The sequence below is a fragment of the Dendrobates tinctorius genome, unplaced genomic scaffold, assembly GCF_039654945.1.
Source record: "Dendrobates tinctorius isolate UK_male_01 unplaced genomic scaffold, ASM3965494v1 ptg000036l, whole genome shotgun sequence".
Classification (NCBI taxonomy): Eukaryota; Metazoa; Chordata; class Amphibia; order Anura; family Dendrobatidae; genus Dendrobates; species Dendrobates tinctorius.
Genome location: NW_027361704.1, coordinates 15,455,554 through 15,471,232, shown reverse-complemented (window position 1 = coordinate 15,471,232; position 15,679 = coordinate 15,455,554). Strand labels below are relative to the sequence as shown.

General features: G+C 43.7%; 1 protein-coding gene across 4 annotated transcripts in view; it reads right to left on the bottom strand.

Moving 5' to 3' along the window:
* Positions 1-553: 553 nt before the first annotated feature.
* PANK3 (pantothenate kinase 3) overlaps positions 554-15,679 on the bottom strand; it is a 104,663-nt gene continuing 89,537 nt past the window's right edge. For all 4 annotated transcript variants that reach the window (XM_073573736.1, XM_073573734.1, XM_073573735.1 and 1 more), the window contains one exon: positions 554-2,854. In XM_073573736.1, coding sequence (XP_073429837.1) covers positions 2,804-2,854 — 51 coding nt within the window. In that variant the 3' untranslated portion in view covers positions 554-2,803. The remainder of the gene's footprint in view (positions 2,855-15,679) is intronic.

The following is a 15,679-nucleotide window of genomic DNA, read 5'->3' as shown; positions in this document are numbered from 1 at the left end:
GTGTACATAGTCTTATGCCATTTTACAAATCTTTAAAAAGGAATCTTTCAGAATGACCTTCTCACCAAAAAACTATATATATGGTCATGTCGTTCAGAAAGTCATCTACATCTGTACTGATGCAGAACACCTTTGGTTGCAATTTTAACAAAAAATATCCCGCTTTTTTAGATCTTATACAAATAAGGCTAAAGCATCTATTCCTGTGCTCCACAACGTGTAGCCAGTGAGCCATCAGGCAAGCATAGGAAGGTGGAACTGAATGGGAATAACGCCCAGTACGGCTTGGTGAGGGGCTCTGATCACATCCAAAGCACTTAAGCCGCATCTGTATTTGAATTAAACCAGCAATTTTTCAGAGTAGCAGCAGAGTGCATAAGTAAAGGTGTAGATTACATGATATGTTTCTATCTGATAAACAGTTTGGGGGCTGGATCATTTTGACACATCAACCTTTAAACCTAACGTTATGTATGTTTGATTTTATTCTGGGTCCAACTTGTTACCTTTTATATGATGCCTTTATCTCCGGCAGTTACAAACATACCCACAATCAATGGCACAAAAATCTCTATAATTTGTATAGAATGTAAATGGATGACTTTACTGAATCAATAGTGTATATTCACATACAAAGAAAGGGACAGTTCTCATTTATACACGTTCCAGATTACAGGCACAAAAATATCTTTGGATTCACAGTACATTTGTTAGCAGCAATGGTTTCTGCCAGTTCTGTTGATCTATTCATAATGCACTATTAGTGAAAATGTTACCAATGAATGGCACATACCCAGTCACGTGCCAAACTTTACAAGGCAGCCACAGCATTAGACAAGGCGCGCAATTCTCAGAAATGGAAATTGGTTCTTTTATGAGAAACTGTTGGAAGACCAGCACTAGATGAAGGCAATGTTCAGTGCAGTAGAAGACAGAGTCAGATGCGGAGAGTGTTCAGTTCCTAGATTTTTTTCTTTATTGTCTCACAATTGTCTATGCAACTTTTTAACGCCAGGAGTAGTCCAGCATGGTCCTGACAAAGTTTTACACAATGACTCTCAAATATAAAATGGTTACCATCAGTCATAGGTCGTCTTTTGCACATTATATTTCTCTCCTCCATTCATTTAGTCGTTTGAAAAAGTGGTAACCTGCATCTGGTGGGAGGTATTCGTGACGTGCAACCTCTCATCGCCAGCAAGTCATAAGGCAACAGGTAACACAAAAGGAACATTTTAAGGTTACATGGAATCATAGATTGTGACAATGCAGTTCAGTGTACAATCACTCACTGCTGAACAGTAGAAGCACAAGCAAAAACACAAATGGTTTGTTTCGCAACTGCAACCCAATAAGACTTAAACCGTTTTCCCAACACAAATACTGGACAGCAGAGAAACAGGAAAGGTAATGTTGGTCTCAAATGAAGAGAATGAAACAGATTTAAAGACAGCCCAAAATGCATGTAATTGCAGCATTATCATTAAAAACTGGTACTGAAGCAGTGTTAGCTACCAGGAAAACTGAATGTTGGTTAACAATGTGACGTAAAGCTGAACAAAATTCTAGGACACTAGTCCAGTGGCCATATTGGTAGTCCGCAGCAGTCAGAAAACTTTGAACCTCTTGTTATCTACAACATGTTCGGAGCCTGTTCTGATTATTAGGCCACCGGGATGAGTGCGTCATACCACACAATAATATTGCGGTGACCTGCTAATCAAAAGAAGCGCCGGATATAACACAGGAGGTCTGCAGTGCTCTGGTTTGGCAAATATAGACTACCATTAGACTAGGGTCCTGGAATGTTTTTTTCTCTATTCTATTAAGGCATAACAAACATTAACTTGACCGAAAACTAAGGGCATTACATTTACAAAAATTAAATACCACAAATATTCAGAATATATTCAACGCTGCCCCTTAAGTATTAAAAGCCACAAATATAATTCCATTCAGGAGGAATGACTATATGAATATGTGCACAATGTCACAGTAAGTACAGTAAATGTCTCTAGTGCACAATAAGACTATAAAGGCATCCATAATACAGGCCGAATGATAAATGCAGATCAAACAAGTTGAATTGACTAATTTGCCGCCCATAAGCTAGAATCAATGCAGTACAGTATGTGCTCTTATATTCCCTTGTCGATATACATAATACTGGCTCTATATCCAGACTGGCTTACTGATGCATGGGTCACAACATCCTTAAAGGGATTGTCCGGTCAGAACAGGTAAGTCTGCAGTCACTCTGTGTGACTGCAGACTTATGAATCCCCCCAGGACACACACTGTGCACGGAGAGGATTTGCCGGTTTCAGACCTGGGACCAGAGGGTAACTGCGCACTGCGAGGATTTGCCGGTTTCAGTCCTAGGACCGGAGGTCGTGTGTTATACATACCCCCAGCCAGTGGGCGCAGCCTCGTTTCATAAACTGATATAGAGCTGAGGCCACGACCCATCTAGTAGGCGTAGTAGTACAAGTATATGGAGAGCGAGGCCATGCTCACTGGCCAGGGGTACCCTCCGGTCCCTGCGAACTGATTCATAACTCTGTAGTTACAGAGTGACTGCAGAATTATCGGTTTTGACTGGACAACCCCTTTAACACAGAGGTCCCCAATACGAACACGGCTTCCAAATTGGTCTCAATGTTCAACACTTCATGTTAGATTTCCAAATAAAGGAAAAAGAAAAATCAATATTGGATAATTGTAGTCCATTTATAACCACTCATCAAAAAAAGATACTGTAAATCTTTCCAGAGAACTACTCTGAGGACATAAAAAACACCACTTAGGAGAAATTCAGCAAACCCAGAAGAGCACCAACTGCACCAAAATAGCCCTGGAAGGAAAAAAAAAAAAAAGAGAAAAAGCACAATTACATGATTGTAAAAGGTCGTGCAAGCAAAACTATGGCAATTATTTAATAAAAGCAGTATGACTGATTTACTTACAACAACATGTACATGCACACCTCAATGTAATAATTAGCTAAAGTAGCACAGGCTCTTTAGCTGACACCATTCTGTAGCTGTATTCTTTTTTTATCTGCAATTTGTGCTACAACAGCTCTCCTGTGGACTTAGGGACGCTCCAGCGATCCCGACAACGATACGACCTGGTAAGGATCGCTGGTACGTCGCTACATCGTCACTAGTAAGCCGTCAAACAGGCAGATCTACTCAATGACGCAGCAACGATACGGCGATCCGTATAACGACCTCGGCGGTTGTTGGGACCTTGTCACACAGCAGCTATTCTGACGACTCACGCCTGCGTCCCTTAGTTCTGCGTTGCCAATGAGGTCGCTCGTCAGCGTCAAACACAGCGATGCATGCTGGCCAGCGGGGGTCGCCGCTATGTGTCTCACATAGCGAGATTGCTGGCGAGGTCGCTGTTACGTCACAAAACCTGTGACGTTTCAGCGATCTCATGTGAGACAGAGCCTTTAGACTACATGAGAAAGCTTTCAGGTAACCATAAGCATTAACCGCTTCACCCCCCAATCCTGTTTTCACCTTCATGACCAGGCCAAATTTTACAATTGTGACTAGTGTCACCTTATGTGGTAATACCGGTAACTCTGGAACGCTTCAACGGATCCCACTGATTCTGAGAATGTTTTTTCATGACATTTTGTATTTCACGATAGAGGGGAAATTTGTTCAATATGACTTTCGTTCAGTGGGGAAATATTGGAAATTTTGCAATAATTTTGCAATTTTCTAACTTTTAATTCTTAAGCCCTTACACCAGAGCTGTGTAACACAAAATAGTTAATAACATTTCCCACATATCTACTTTACATCTGCATCATTTTTTAAACATAATTTTTTTGTTAGGAAGTTAAAAGGGTTAAAAGTTGAACGGTTTCTCATTTTTCCAACAAAACTAACAATACTTTTTTTTTTTTTTTTTTTTGGGACCACATCACATTTGAAGTGACCTAGAAGTCACAAAATACCCAAAAGTGACACCACTCTAAAAACTGCACCGCTCAAAAAACATTTAAGACGTTTTTTAACCCTTGCCGTGTTTCACCACAACTAAAGCAATGTGGAAAGAAAAAAAGAAAATTATACCATTTCCCACAAAAATGTTACTTTAGGCACAAATTTGTAATCTTCATAAGGGTAACAGCAGAAAATGGAGCACAAAATGTGTTGCGCAATTTCTCCTAAGTACGCAGATAGGGAATGAGCACCGTTTGACTATTTGAATGCAAAAAATGACTGGAATCAAGAGCGGACGCAATGTTGTGTTTGGAAAGTCCTTGATGTACCTTACAATTACGCACTTGGGGCCCCGCTCATCGGCGGATCACCCTGCTGGCCCTATGAGACCCTAAATGAAAAGGGTGCAGAAAAAAGATCAAACTCCATACAAACTGAGATACCATATGCATCAGCGGACCTAATTCTCCCATCAATATTATAAATACACTGGTACCACAATAGATGCAGGGTCAACAGCAATAGTCACCAGCAAATATTTATCTGACCAGTATCAGGAAAAGGGACTACATATCCAATATACTACCGCTGCCTTGCTGCGGATGTTGTCACTCTATGATTCGAGTTTGCACCTCGCTAATCGTCGACTGACCCTCCTGGCCCTATCTGGCATATATATATATCTCATTGAAAAAGGGCAGTAAAACCTTATTATCAATTTAGAGAATCAAAGCCATTGGAAAAGCCCATATGGATTACCATATTACTCAAGACTGTTATGTGGTTGCTGTGACCATGATTTCGGTACGCAGTAAATATCATGGTGTAGTTATATTGAACCCCAGTAATAATTGCTTCATATTTCCATTTTGATAGTGTAACAATGTAAACAATAATAAAGCACTGTAAAGGGCAGCAGCTATATTAATGGTTAGAGGTAACCAAAGTGTTGGTATAGTTCTATGGTAATAATGATGCAAATCTTCCGATACAGGGGAAAGATAACACTACCATAACCCATTTGGGTCAAAGTGGTCAATCTTCACTGTAGTACTCTGGTGAAGCCCATCCCCATATTTGCAATTGACTATGCACCACTCGGTCAGGGAAATTTTACGCAAGTAGTGCGTAATGTGAACCTGCGAATAGGGGCTCTTCACAGGGAGCTTCTTTCTTGTTCTATATCTTGGAAGTTCTCACTACTCCTATTTGTGTTGGGTCTTCCCTGGATGACTAAGCATACTCTGGCCATAGACTGGCAGGCCAGAGAGATAAATTAAGTGGAGTGATTTTTGCAAAACTAATTGCCTAGGTACCATTATCTCTAATGTCTCCACTAAATACATTGCATCTTTTCTGATTTTGAGGAGATTTTCTTTGAAAAGGGATGTCAAGACCTGCCTTCCTATCATGTGCATGATTATCCTGTGAACATGCTTCTGGGTGAAAGGTTGTCCAAGACCAGATTTTACAAATCTGTCTGGTCCTGAGAGACAGGTCATGAAAGACCATATCTCTGAAAGTCTTGCCAAGGGACCCTCATCTTCGCCTGTAGCAAAGGGGTTGTTCTTCGTTAAGAAGAAAGATGGGGGCCTGCGACCCTGTTTGAACTTTCGGGAGTTAAATTGTCTTACTATCCAGGACCCATATCCCCCTTCCACTCATACCCGATTTGTTCAATCAGATTATTGGGGCAAAATGGTTCTCCAAGTTGGATCTCAGGGGAGCCTATAATATGAATAGGATTAAGGAGCAGGATGAATGGAAGACTGTGTTTAACACCCCAGAAGGGCATTATGAAAATCGTCTCATGTCTTTTGGTTTGACTAATGCTTCCACAGTGTTTCAACATTTTGTTAATGACATCTTTTGTCACCTTGTGGGTAGATTTGTAGTAGTTTATCGACAATATTTTAATCTGCTCTCCCAATGTCAAGTCTCATCAGCTACATGTCAGGCAGGTGTTACAGGTTCTACAGGATAATAAACTGTATGCCAAGTTGGAGAGGTGCGTATTCCCCGCACAAGGAGGTTAAATTCTTAGGCTTTCTACTATCAGCTGTAGGTTTCCGCATGGATCCTGATAAGGTCCGAGCGGTCATGGAATGGAACCTCCCAGAAAATCTGAAAGCATTATAACGCTTTTTGGGGTTCGCATACAATTATCAGAAATTTATCTGAAACGTCTCATCTATTGTCAAATCACTCACTGACATGACTCGGAAAGGTACAGACTTCTTGGGGTGGTCCAACTGTGCTCGGCAGGCATTTTCTTCTTTGAAGTGAATGTGTTTCCACTGGGCTAGTACTCTTACAACCCGATGCGCATCAACCATTTTTTTTCAAGTTGATGCTTTGGTGGTGGGGGTCAGGGCTGTATTGTCTGAAGGTTCGTTGCTTCCATGTACCTTCTTCTCTAAAAGATTGTTGTCAGCCGAAAGAAACTATGATGTAGCCAACAGGGAACTTTTGGCCATGAGATTGGCATTTGCTGCTGGTCCTTTAGGGAAATTGTTTGTACCTTTACATCTGAGTCTTAAAATTTTACAGGCACATCATAACATGGCTCGGGCTTTTCATTCAGGAAGTAATGGCCAAAGTTTTATAAACATCTAGTTGACTGTGTCCTCCTCATGTGTTTGTGTGTGTTCCAAGACCGTGCATACTTGTCTGTCTGGGGCTATTTTATCATTAACAGTGAAGAGCGAGCATGCTCGGTAATGCTCGTTACTCGCCCGAGTATCGCTGTATTTGCGGTACTCAGCGAGCGCCAATCATTTCCTGGATTATTCGGCGGGAACTTGGGTCTCAACCCTGCAAGCTTGTCGCTCTTTAGAGCACCAATCAGGGATTGTCTGCCACGCACTGTAATGCCGCAGCCATCTTTGTTGTGGTATTACAATGATTGGCTGGCCGCACAGCATCATCAGGTCTATAAGAGACCTGCCGCTGCCCTGCTCATCACAGTCACGTTCGGAATCAGAAAGTGTAGGGAGAGTTGCTGCTGAGACAGGGTCAGATTTGGGGGTTTATAAGTTAGTACGAGTATAATGTCATAGAATACACAAATCCAGCTAAACCAACAGTCCTTTTAAGGACTAATTACGGGCTATATAGATTGCAGTGCTAGGTAGGTAGGGGAGTGTATGTGGCTATATACATATCAGTGCAAGGCATGCAGGCACTGTATGTGGGTATATAGATATCATTGCATACATCAAGAGGGTCCATTCCATTACTGTGTGCAGCTGCTGCCTATTACAGATATTGACTGTATACACCTAGCCCCAGGTATCAGTGGCCAGGAATAATTTGTTTTGCATCTTAATCCTGATTATTTTATTCCAAAGCAAACCAGAACCCCCTTTTTTTTTTTCTCCATTTGCTTGTTGATACTGCAGACTACAGCCAGATCCTTTTCATAGTACAGCGTGAATATCCAGCAATTTTAAATGGGTTAGCCCATCCCAGGCATCACATCTGAGTGTGCAGAAAAATCTGGCATTTTTTGTTGTACTGTAGAATTTTTTTTGTAGTGTCTTATACAATTTTTTTACACCATTTTGCTGCCAAAAAAAATATTTCGCTACAGGGCAGATATTTTACACTGGGTTTTGTTCGCCACAAAGATCACATTTCATTGTGCTCAAAATTTTGCCATTTCAGGCCTCCATAGATTTTTTTGTGTCATAGCCTACTTATTGACACAATTTTGCTGGCAAAAAAAAGATAATAAAAATACAGGGCAGATATTTGAAAGTGGGCTATCTCCGTCAGACACTTCATCTATCTGTGGGCTACAAATTGTGGCATTTCAGGCCTACATTCAACTTTTTTTTCTGTGTCTTACACTAGTTCTATTGACTATTTTATGGCAAAAAAATAAAAAAATACAGGCCACATATTGAACAGTGTGGTATCTGATCTTTCTGTGGGCTGAAAATTGTTGCATTTCAGGCATCCAATCCACTGTATTTGCTGTCTTACCCTAGTTATTGAAGAGAAACACCGTATGCACTACTAGAGAAGGTGCTCAAGTAGGTTCCCACACCATATGTAAATAAGAAAGAATACTTGGCACTCAACTTTGGATGAGTGCCAAGCATTCTTACTCTAGTTATTGACACCAGTTTGATAAAAAATTTTTTTACCTACATTCCAGATATTTTAAAGTGTGGTTTTCCCACACACGGATCACATACAAGTTTTCTCCCAATTCAGCCATTTGTAGTGAACATGGAAAATATTGTAGTCCATTTAAAATGGGCAGGGTGCATACCAAGGGACGGGAAAGTGGACGTGATGGTGCATGCAGAGGCTGAGACCGTGGGCAAGCTGAAATTGTAGAAAACAGCAAAAGAGCGAAAAGGTTTACCCGTCCAGGCCTCCAGACAAATGCACCCTGATAGTGCATTTGTCTGGAGGCCTGGACGGATAAACCTTTTTGCTCTTTTGCTGTTTTCTATTATAGGAGGATTTTTAAGTCCTCTTTCTGTGCTATTTCAGTGTTAGGATTTAGTGTTAGGTTCCCGTAAACGTGGAGACCTTTGGCGCAGGTTACGGGCTCACATATTTTGGCCAAAATATCAGCTAATACTCCACATTTTTAATGTGCTTTTTGCACTTTTTATTCAGGGAGCAGTTGGGCCCATTTGGTCTTGTAAACTGCGGTGTCTGTTCAAATGGAATGGATTTTGATGGCGCTGGGCAGCCCGCCTGAGCTAATAGAAGGGTGTCACTGCTAGGCTGGCCTGGATGCTGTGCATGGCCATAGTGTGAACAGCGCCGCATACAAGTTTTTTATTGTGCATTAACATACCAGGCAACCGCCCCCTCCATGTATTGGTATGCTGTGAGCGGTTGTTTCATTGGTGTTCTTGCACCTGTGTTACCATCTCAATTATATGGGTCCACTGCACCCTGATAGTGCATTTGTCTGGTGGCCTGGACGGGTAAACCTTTTTGCTCTTTTGCTGTTTTCTATTATTGGAGGATTTTTAAGTCCTCTTTCTGTGCTATTTCAGAGCAAGCTGAAATTGTACCACAACAAACACGGACATCTTCTCGCATGACCTTCCTGTCCGAAATCATAGGGGAACGCAGAACAGCACTATTTAAACCAGAACAGTGTCAAAAGGTTTTTGGTTGTATAGCGGATAATGTTTCCACTCACTTTTCCACTACCACCAGCACTCTGTCTTGCACACGGTCAAGTCTGATTAGCCGTGAGTCTGAACCGCATATTCCTCAACCTGATCCTCCTTTATCCCGCCATGCTGGGTGCCCGGAGACAACTGATCCACACATGGACACTCCGAAGAGCTGTTCACTTTTCCATTTATAGATTCGGGCTTCTCGCCCGGTCCACTTGAAGGGGGGCAAGATGAGTTCGCATGTAGCGATGCCCAAATATTTGAGCAGCCACGTTCACACGGAGGCGACGGGAATGTATCACAACAGGTGGACGATGATGAGACACAACTGCCAGAAAGTCAGGAGGAAGACCAGGGTGTGGAAGTGGAAGCCGAGGTGGTGGATGATATAGTAATGGACCCAACCTGGGAGGAGGACATGCAGAGCGAGGACAGCAGCACACAGGGGTAGGAAGGCGTAGCACCCCAACAGGCAGGAAGAAGCAGTGTGGTGTCCATAGACAGAAGGCGGGCAACCGTTCCTCGTAACACCAACACGACAGAAGTTGGCAGTACAACTGTTAGGTCTTCCCGAGTCTGTTTGTTTTTTAAAGACTCTGCCAATAACCCCAAACAGTCCATTTGCACCACCTGCCATGACCGCATCAGCAGAGGTAGCAAAACTAACAGCCTGACCACCATCAGTATGATCAGGCACATGGCAGCAAAGCACCCGACTTTGTGGGCTGAACACCAGGCTCCAGAAACAGGGTCTTGTGGGTGAAAACACTGCTTCTTCCACTGTTGTATGTGCAAGCCAATCCATTGTACGCGTTGCATGCGAAGATGCCTCCTGCCCTGCACCTGTCATTCCACACATTCAACTACCACCATCATCAAGCACGTCCACGTCCTTGTCCCAGTGCAGCCTTCAGTTGTCCATACCCTATTCATTGGAACGCAAGCGTAAATACGCAGCCAACGCCCCATAGGCCACAGTACTAAATTCACACATTTCTCGTCTGCTTACGCTCGAAATGTTGCCTTTTAGGCTCGTGGATAAGGAAGCTTTCCGCAACCTGATGGCGGCGGCCAACCCAAGGTACTCGGTCCCTAGCCGCCACTATTTCTCCCGGTGTGCCCTCTCGGCATTCCACAACATTACCCATGCGCTGATAAATGCTGTTATTGGGAAAGTCCACCTAAACACGGACACATGGACAAGTGCTTGTAGGCAGGGACGCTACATCTCGCCGATGGCATACTGAGTTAACATAGTGTAAGCCGGGACCCAGAGGGACCTTGGGATGGAACATGTCCTCCTGACGCTGAAGATTGCGGGTCCTACGTCAATCAGGTTTGCCCCCACAGTCTACAGCTTCTGCACCTCATCCTCCTCCTCCTCTTCAGCCTCCATCTCCGAAATGACCACATCACAAGCTGGAAGCACTGCCTCAGCCAAGCGTCAACAGGCTGTACTGAAGCTAATATGCCTAGGTGACAAACTGCACAATGCTGAAGAGTTGTGGACAGCTCTGAAAGAGCAGGCAGCTGTGTGGCTGACACCGCTGAACTTACAGCTAAGCATGGTTGTGTGTGACAATGGCAGGAACCTGGTGGTAGCTCTGAGGTGAGGCAAGCTCACACGCGTACCATGTCTGACCCAATTGCTTAACCTCGTTGTTCAATGGTTTCTCAAAAGCTACCCAGAGCTGCCGGATCTGCTCGTCAAAGTACGCCACCTGTGTGCCCATTTTAGAGGGTCAGCTCCAGCTTCCGCCGCTCTTGCCGTGCTTCAGCAGCTTTTGCAGATTCCGGCTCATCGACTGGTGTGTGATATCTCCACGCGTTGGAACGCTACACTGCATATGTTGGAAAGGATTTGTGAGAAGAGGGCAGTTGTTGACTACCAGCATCAACAAGGCCGTCGGTATTCAGTTCAGACTCCACACCTAAGGCTATGTACACACGTTGCGGATTTTGCTGCGGATCCGCAGAGTTTCTGGCCCTGCGGGTCTGCAGCAGAATCTGCTGCGTTGTATAGTACCATTTTACTCTATGTAAAATGGAATCCGCTGTGCACATGCTGCGGAATTTTCTGCGCGGTTTTGCTGTGGTTTCAAATCCGCAGAAAGAAATGACATGTCACTTCTTTTCTGCGGATTCCACTGCGGTTTACCATCTCCTCCATTGTAGAGGTGATAAGCCGCAAGCAAAACCGCAGGTCTTTTGACCTGAAATTTACCTGCGGATTTTTAAAAAATCCACGGGGACAAATCCGCAGCATCAAAAAATATGTGTGCACATACCCTAATACCTCAGGAGTGGACATGGATGTCAGACATATATACCATCCTACAAAACTTCACCAAGATGATGAGCAGCGATGACGCCATAACTAGCGTCACCATCCTGCTTCTCTGTCTTCTGAAACTCTCTCTGCTCACAAAGAGGTGGCATTGCAGGTTCAGGAGGATGAGATGGAGCAAGGATGCATACAGGGTGATTACACACAGCCCAGCCTCATGTCATCCCAACGTGAATTGGTTGACAATGAAGAAGAGGAGAAGGAAGAACAGGAGCTACTTTCATGCGCTATAGATGGTACTTCAAGCACAACTGTCATACTGTCTGTTCAGCATGAGGACAGGGAGAAGGAGGATGAGCAGAGCATGGTCAGTCGTCCTCTTGGTGAGGACACGGAAGTTTTGCCTGTTAGCAGTCTGCCTCACATGGCTGACTTTGTCGCGCTGCCTTTCCCGTGACCCTTGTCTTGTCAAAATTTTGGCTGACAGTCATTAGTGGTTGGTGACACTTCTAGACCCACGCTACAAGGAGAGCTTTCAATCTCTTCTTCCAGAGGCAGTCAGGTGTACTAAAATGTTGCAGTACCAGAAGGCCCATGTTGCGGAATTATTAAAAAAATTCCCATCTGAAAACGCTGGCAGCAGAGGTTACAGTTCATTGGACAACCAAGGGGTACAGGCGAGAGATACACAACTCCAATCCAGCAGAGGCAGGGGAACACTGGCAAAGTTCTGGGAGAATTTTCTCAGACCCTCCTATCGCAGTGGCCCTGAGGAGCGGGGTACTCTCACGACAAGTGCAAAGTTTTGGAAGATACTGACCGTACCAACGTTCTCCAAGATTCCTCTGTGCCTTTTAATTATTGGGTCTCAAAGCTGGATACGTGGCATCACCGCATAACAGTGAAACCTATCCTCAAATCCAGTGTCTTTTTTGGGAGGTACATTCCCATGCACCTCATCACACCCACACATGGGTATACGCTTCCTGACTTTGGCTATTTGCTGCTATCCTCCTCCTTCTCCTCATCCAACACCGCTACATCACCATGGTGACCGTGGTCCGTGATGCAACAGCCACTAGACATTTTTGCAAGGGTGCTTATGATGCTCATTCCAAAAACGTTTCCACTCTATGTTGAGGTGTCCCCCCCAGGGGAAAAAGTTCTTCAGCCTATAAATTTAGTGTATGGGCATTACAAGTATAGGAGACCAGCTCCTTTAAACTGGGAAAACATTTTTCTGAGACCATCCTCCACATTTCTTCCTTGGGGGATTGGAGTGTGCAAATTTTGGGTAGACTTTGTATTCACTTCATGGGCAAACTTTAGGTGACTTAAAAAAAAATCAGAATAATGGGAACTTTGGTTTCATGTGACAATCCAGTACTTGTGTTCAAAGGCTTATTAGGGTACATGTAACTTTGGTACAGGGCAGGCCTTACATTCAGTTCATAAGCATACAGTATGGGAGTACCAAATGAATAATGTGAACTTGGTATTCCTGTGGCCATCCAGTACGTGTGTTCAAAGGCTTACTGGGGTACGTGCAACTTTGGTGCAGGGCAGGCCTTGCATTCAATGCATAAGCAAACAGTTTGGGAGTACCAAATGAATACATGGAACTTTGGTTGCATGTGGTCATCCATGACGTCTGTTCAATGGGTTATTGGAGTGCGTCCAAATTTTGGGCAGCCCTGCCACTGACTGCATATACAATAACACTATAATGGACCCAATGTTTAATAATGGGAACAACAAAGCATAACTGGCTGATGGCTCTGTAAGAATAGTGAGGGCCAACTGTTGGCCCTCTAAAAATAGACTGACTTTAATAGTCACTCCTTCATAAATGAAACAGGATGTGTCTGATGATGTGTCACACATCACATGGCCAAATTAGGTTGTAAACTGTAAAGTGACATTTCCCAGTGAATGCATTTGTCATGGTTTAAAACAATGGTAAAGTTGAAAAACGCATCAAAAACGCTACGTGTTAACATAGCCCAAGTGGTGGAGGAACATTTTTGTCTTGGGCTATTTATTTTGCCTTATATAAGTCATCCTGGAAAGGATGCTCCTTGACATATTTCCCAGGAAAATCCATTTTGGTTTCGTTTTTGTATGTTTTATTGTGCGCCTGTAAAAATGGCATAAGACTCGGTCAACATTGTTCACAGCTGTGACCTGGGAGTCAGAAATGCTTCCAGGGGTCTTCACCATGATGTTCCCATGTCATATGAGCACTGTTTCCATCATTTTCAGACGTTTTTAGACCCTAGAAGGACCCAGGAGGGGGGGGAGCGGTCGAGGTAAAAATACTCGGGAATTTCATTGGGCTCGTTGCTCGGGTCAAGTACCCAAGTATTCGTCGTTTTGACACTGCGCCAAGCTGTGCCAAACGCAACATGTTGCATTTTGTTGCGGTCGACTTAGCGTCAAAACGACGCATGCGGAGGCATCCGTATACATTCGCATGGCCTGTGTACCCAATGTACCCAATGTTAAAGATAGGTACGCAGGACGCATGCAGACGTAGGCGGAGCTGAATGGAAAAGGTGCGGCAGTGGGCGGGGCTTAACGGAGGAACTACACAGCCCTCCGCAGCTCTACCCTACGCAAATGTGAACCTAGCCTTAGACATTTTAACCTGACCATCCACACTGACCCAAATGGGTTATGGTAGTGTTATCTTTTCCCCTGTATAGGGAAATTTGCATCATTATTACCATAGAACTATACCAACACTTTGGTTACCTCTAATCATTAATATAGCTGCTGCCCTTTGCAGTTCTTTATTATTTTTTACATTGTTACACTATCAAAATAGAAGTGATATGAAGTGCGGTACAATGTACTATTCTTCAATATAACTAAACCATGATATTTACTGCGTATTGAAATCATGGTCACAGCAACCACATGACAGTCTGAGTAATATGGTAATCCATATGGGCTTTTCCAATGGCTATGATTCTCTAAGTTGATAATAAGGTTTGAGTGCCCATTCTCAACTAGATATATAGGCCACATACGCACTGTCATTGATCTGATATGATACCAAATCCTGCATACCGGCGGCATCGTAGATTGATATGATATAATTTTTCTGGTGTAGATAATCCTCTAAGTTGATATGGAGGTCTGACTTTTTGTCCCTATGGGATACATATATCAAATGGTTCATTATTTTTGTCGGACTTTTTTCTGCACCCTTTTTATTTAAGGCCTCAAAAGGCCGGCAGGGTGAGCTGCCGGTGAGCGGCGGAACCAAGTGCGCAATTGTAGGGTGAAAACCTACGCTGCAAGGTGGGCCAAGTCAGCAGTAGAGCAGGGTCAGGCACCCCTCCCTCCGGCTTTAATCTTTGTGTGTTGCCTGTATTATATATATTTGGTGGTGGTGATTCTCTTTTACTTCACTTTTTTATGAACTAATACAAGTTATATTTTAATATATCTGATAAAGTATGGAGTCTGTACGGTGAAATAGTGGTGTTCAATAAAATGCATACTACAGCATCCTTCAAAACTAGGAATTACTATGTTGTATAAAATATCAACACTACAATATTGCTGAAGTTCTGACTTCTTTACTATGTGAAGAACAAGGCCCCCCTAAAAAAATGTAATTTCTACTGCTTCTACAGGGGTCCAGTTAGAAAATGATGAAGTGGGGTTTTAAGCCAAAAATTGTTGGGCGTACAAAGTTTGTCTCGGCCACCAAGAGGTTTACAAAATCCTCAGAGAAAAATATTGGGGTAGATTAAGAAAAAGCAGGGAACAGATCATGAACATCTTTCTTCTAGCAGGAACAGTAGTAGCAGCAGTGATGGCACAAGCTTAAAAAAGTCTGTGGCACCAGAGGCAGTCACAGAGTTCAGACCGTGTCTGCTCACTTATTGGTGCGATCGGACGTCATTGTCTGATCGCTCTTAATAGTGCTGGGGCTCGTGTTGCTAAGCTCTAGCCTAGAAAAACTGCTTTTATAGCACCAATCACATTGATTGGAGTTGTGGGGGGGAGGGGGTGGGCAGCTCATCCCCCCCATCCCTGGAAATGACTCCCGGTGACATGCTGTTAAGGTACTGTCACACTTAGCGATGTTCCAGCGATCCCGACCAGCGATATGACGCGGTCAGAATCGCTGGTACATCGCTAAGTGGTCGCTAGTGAGCTGCCACACAGGCAGATCTCACCAGCGACATCGCAGGGGTCGGTGGTCGCTACTTACCTGTCAGACAAGGCGATCCTGACTTCCTCCCGCCCGCATCCACGCG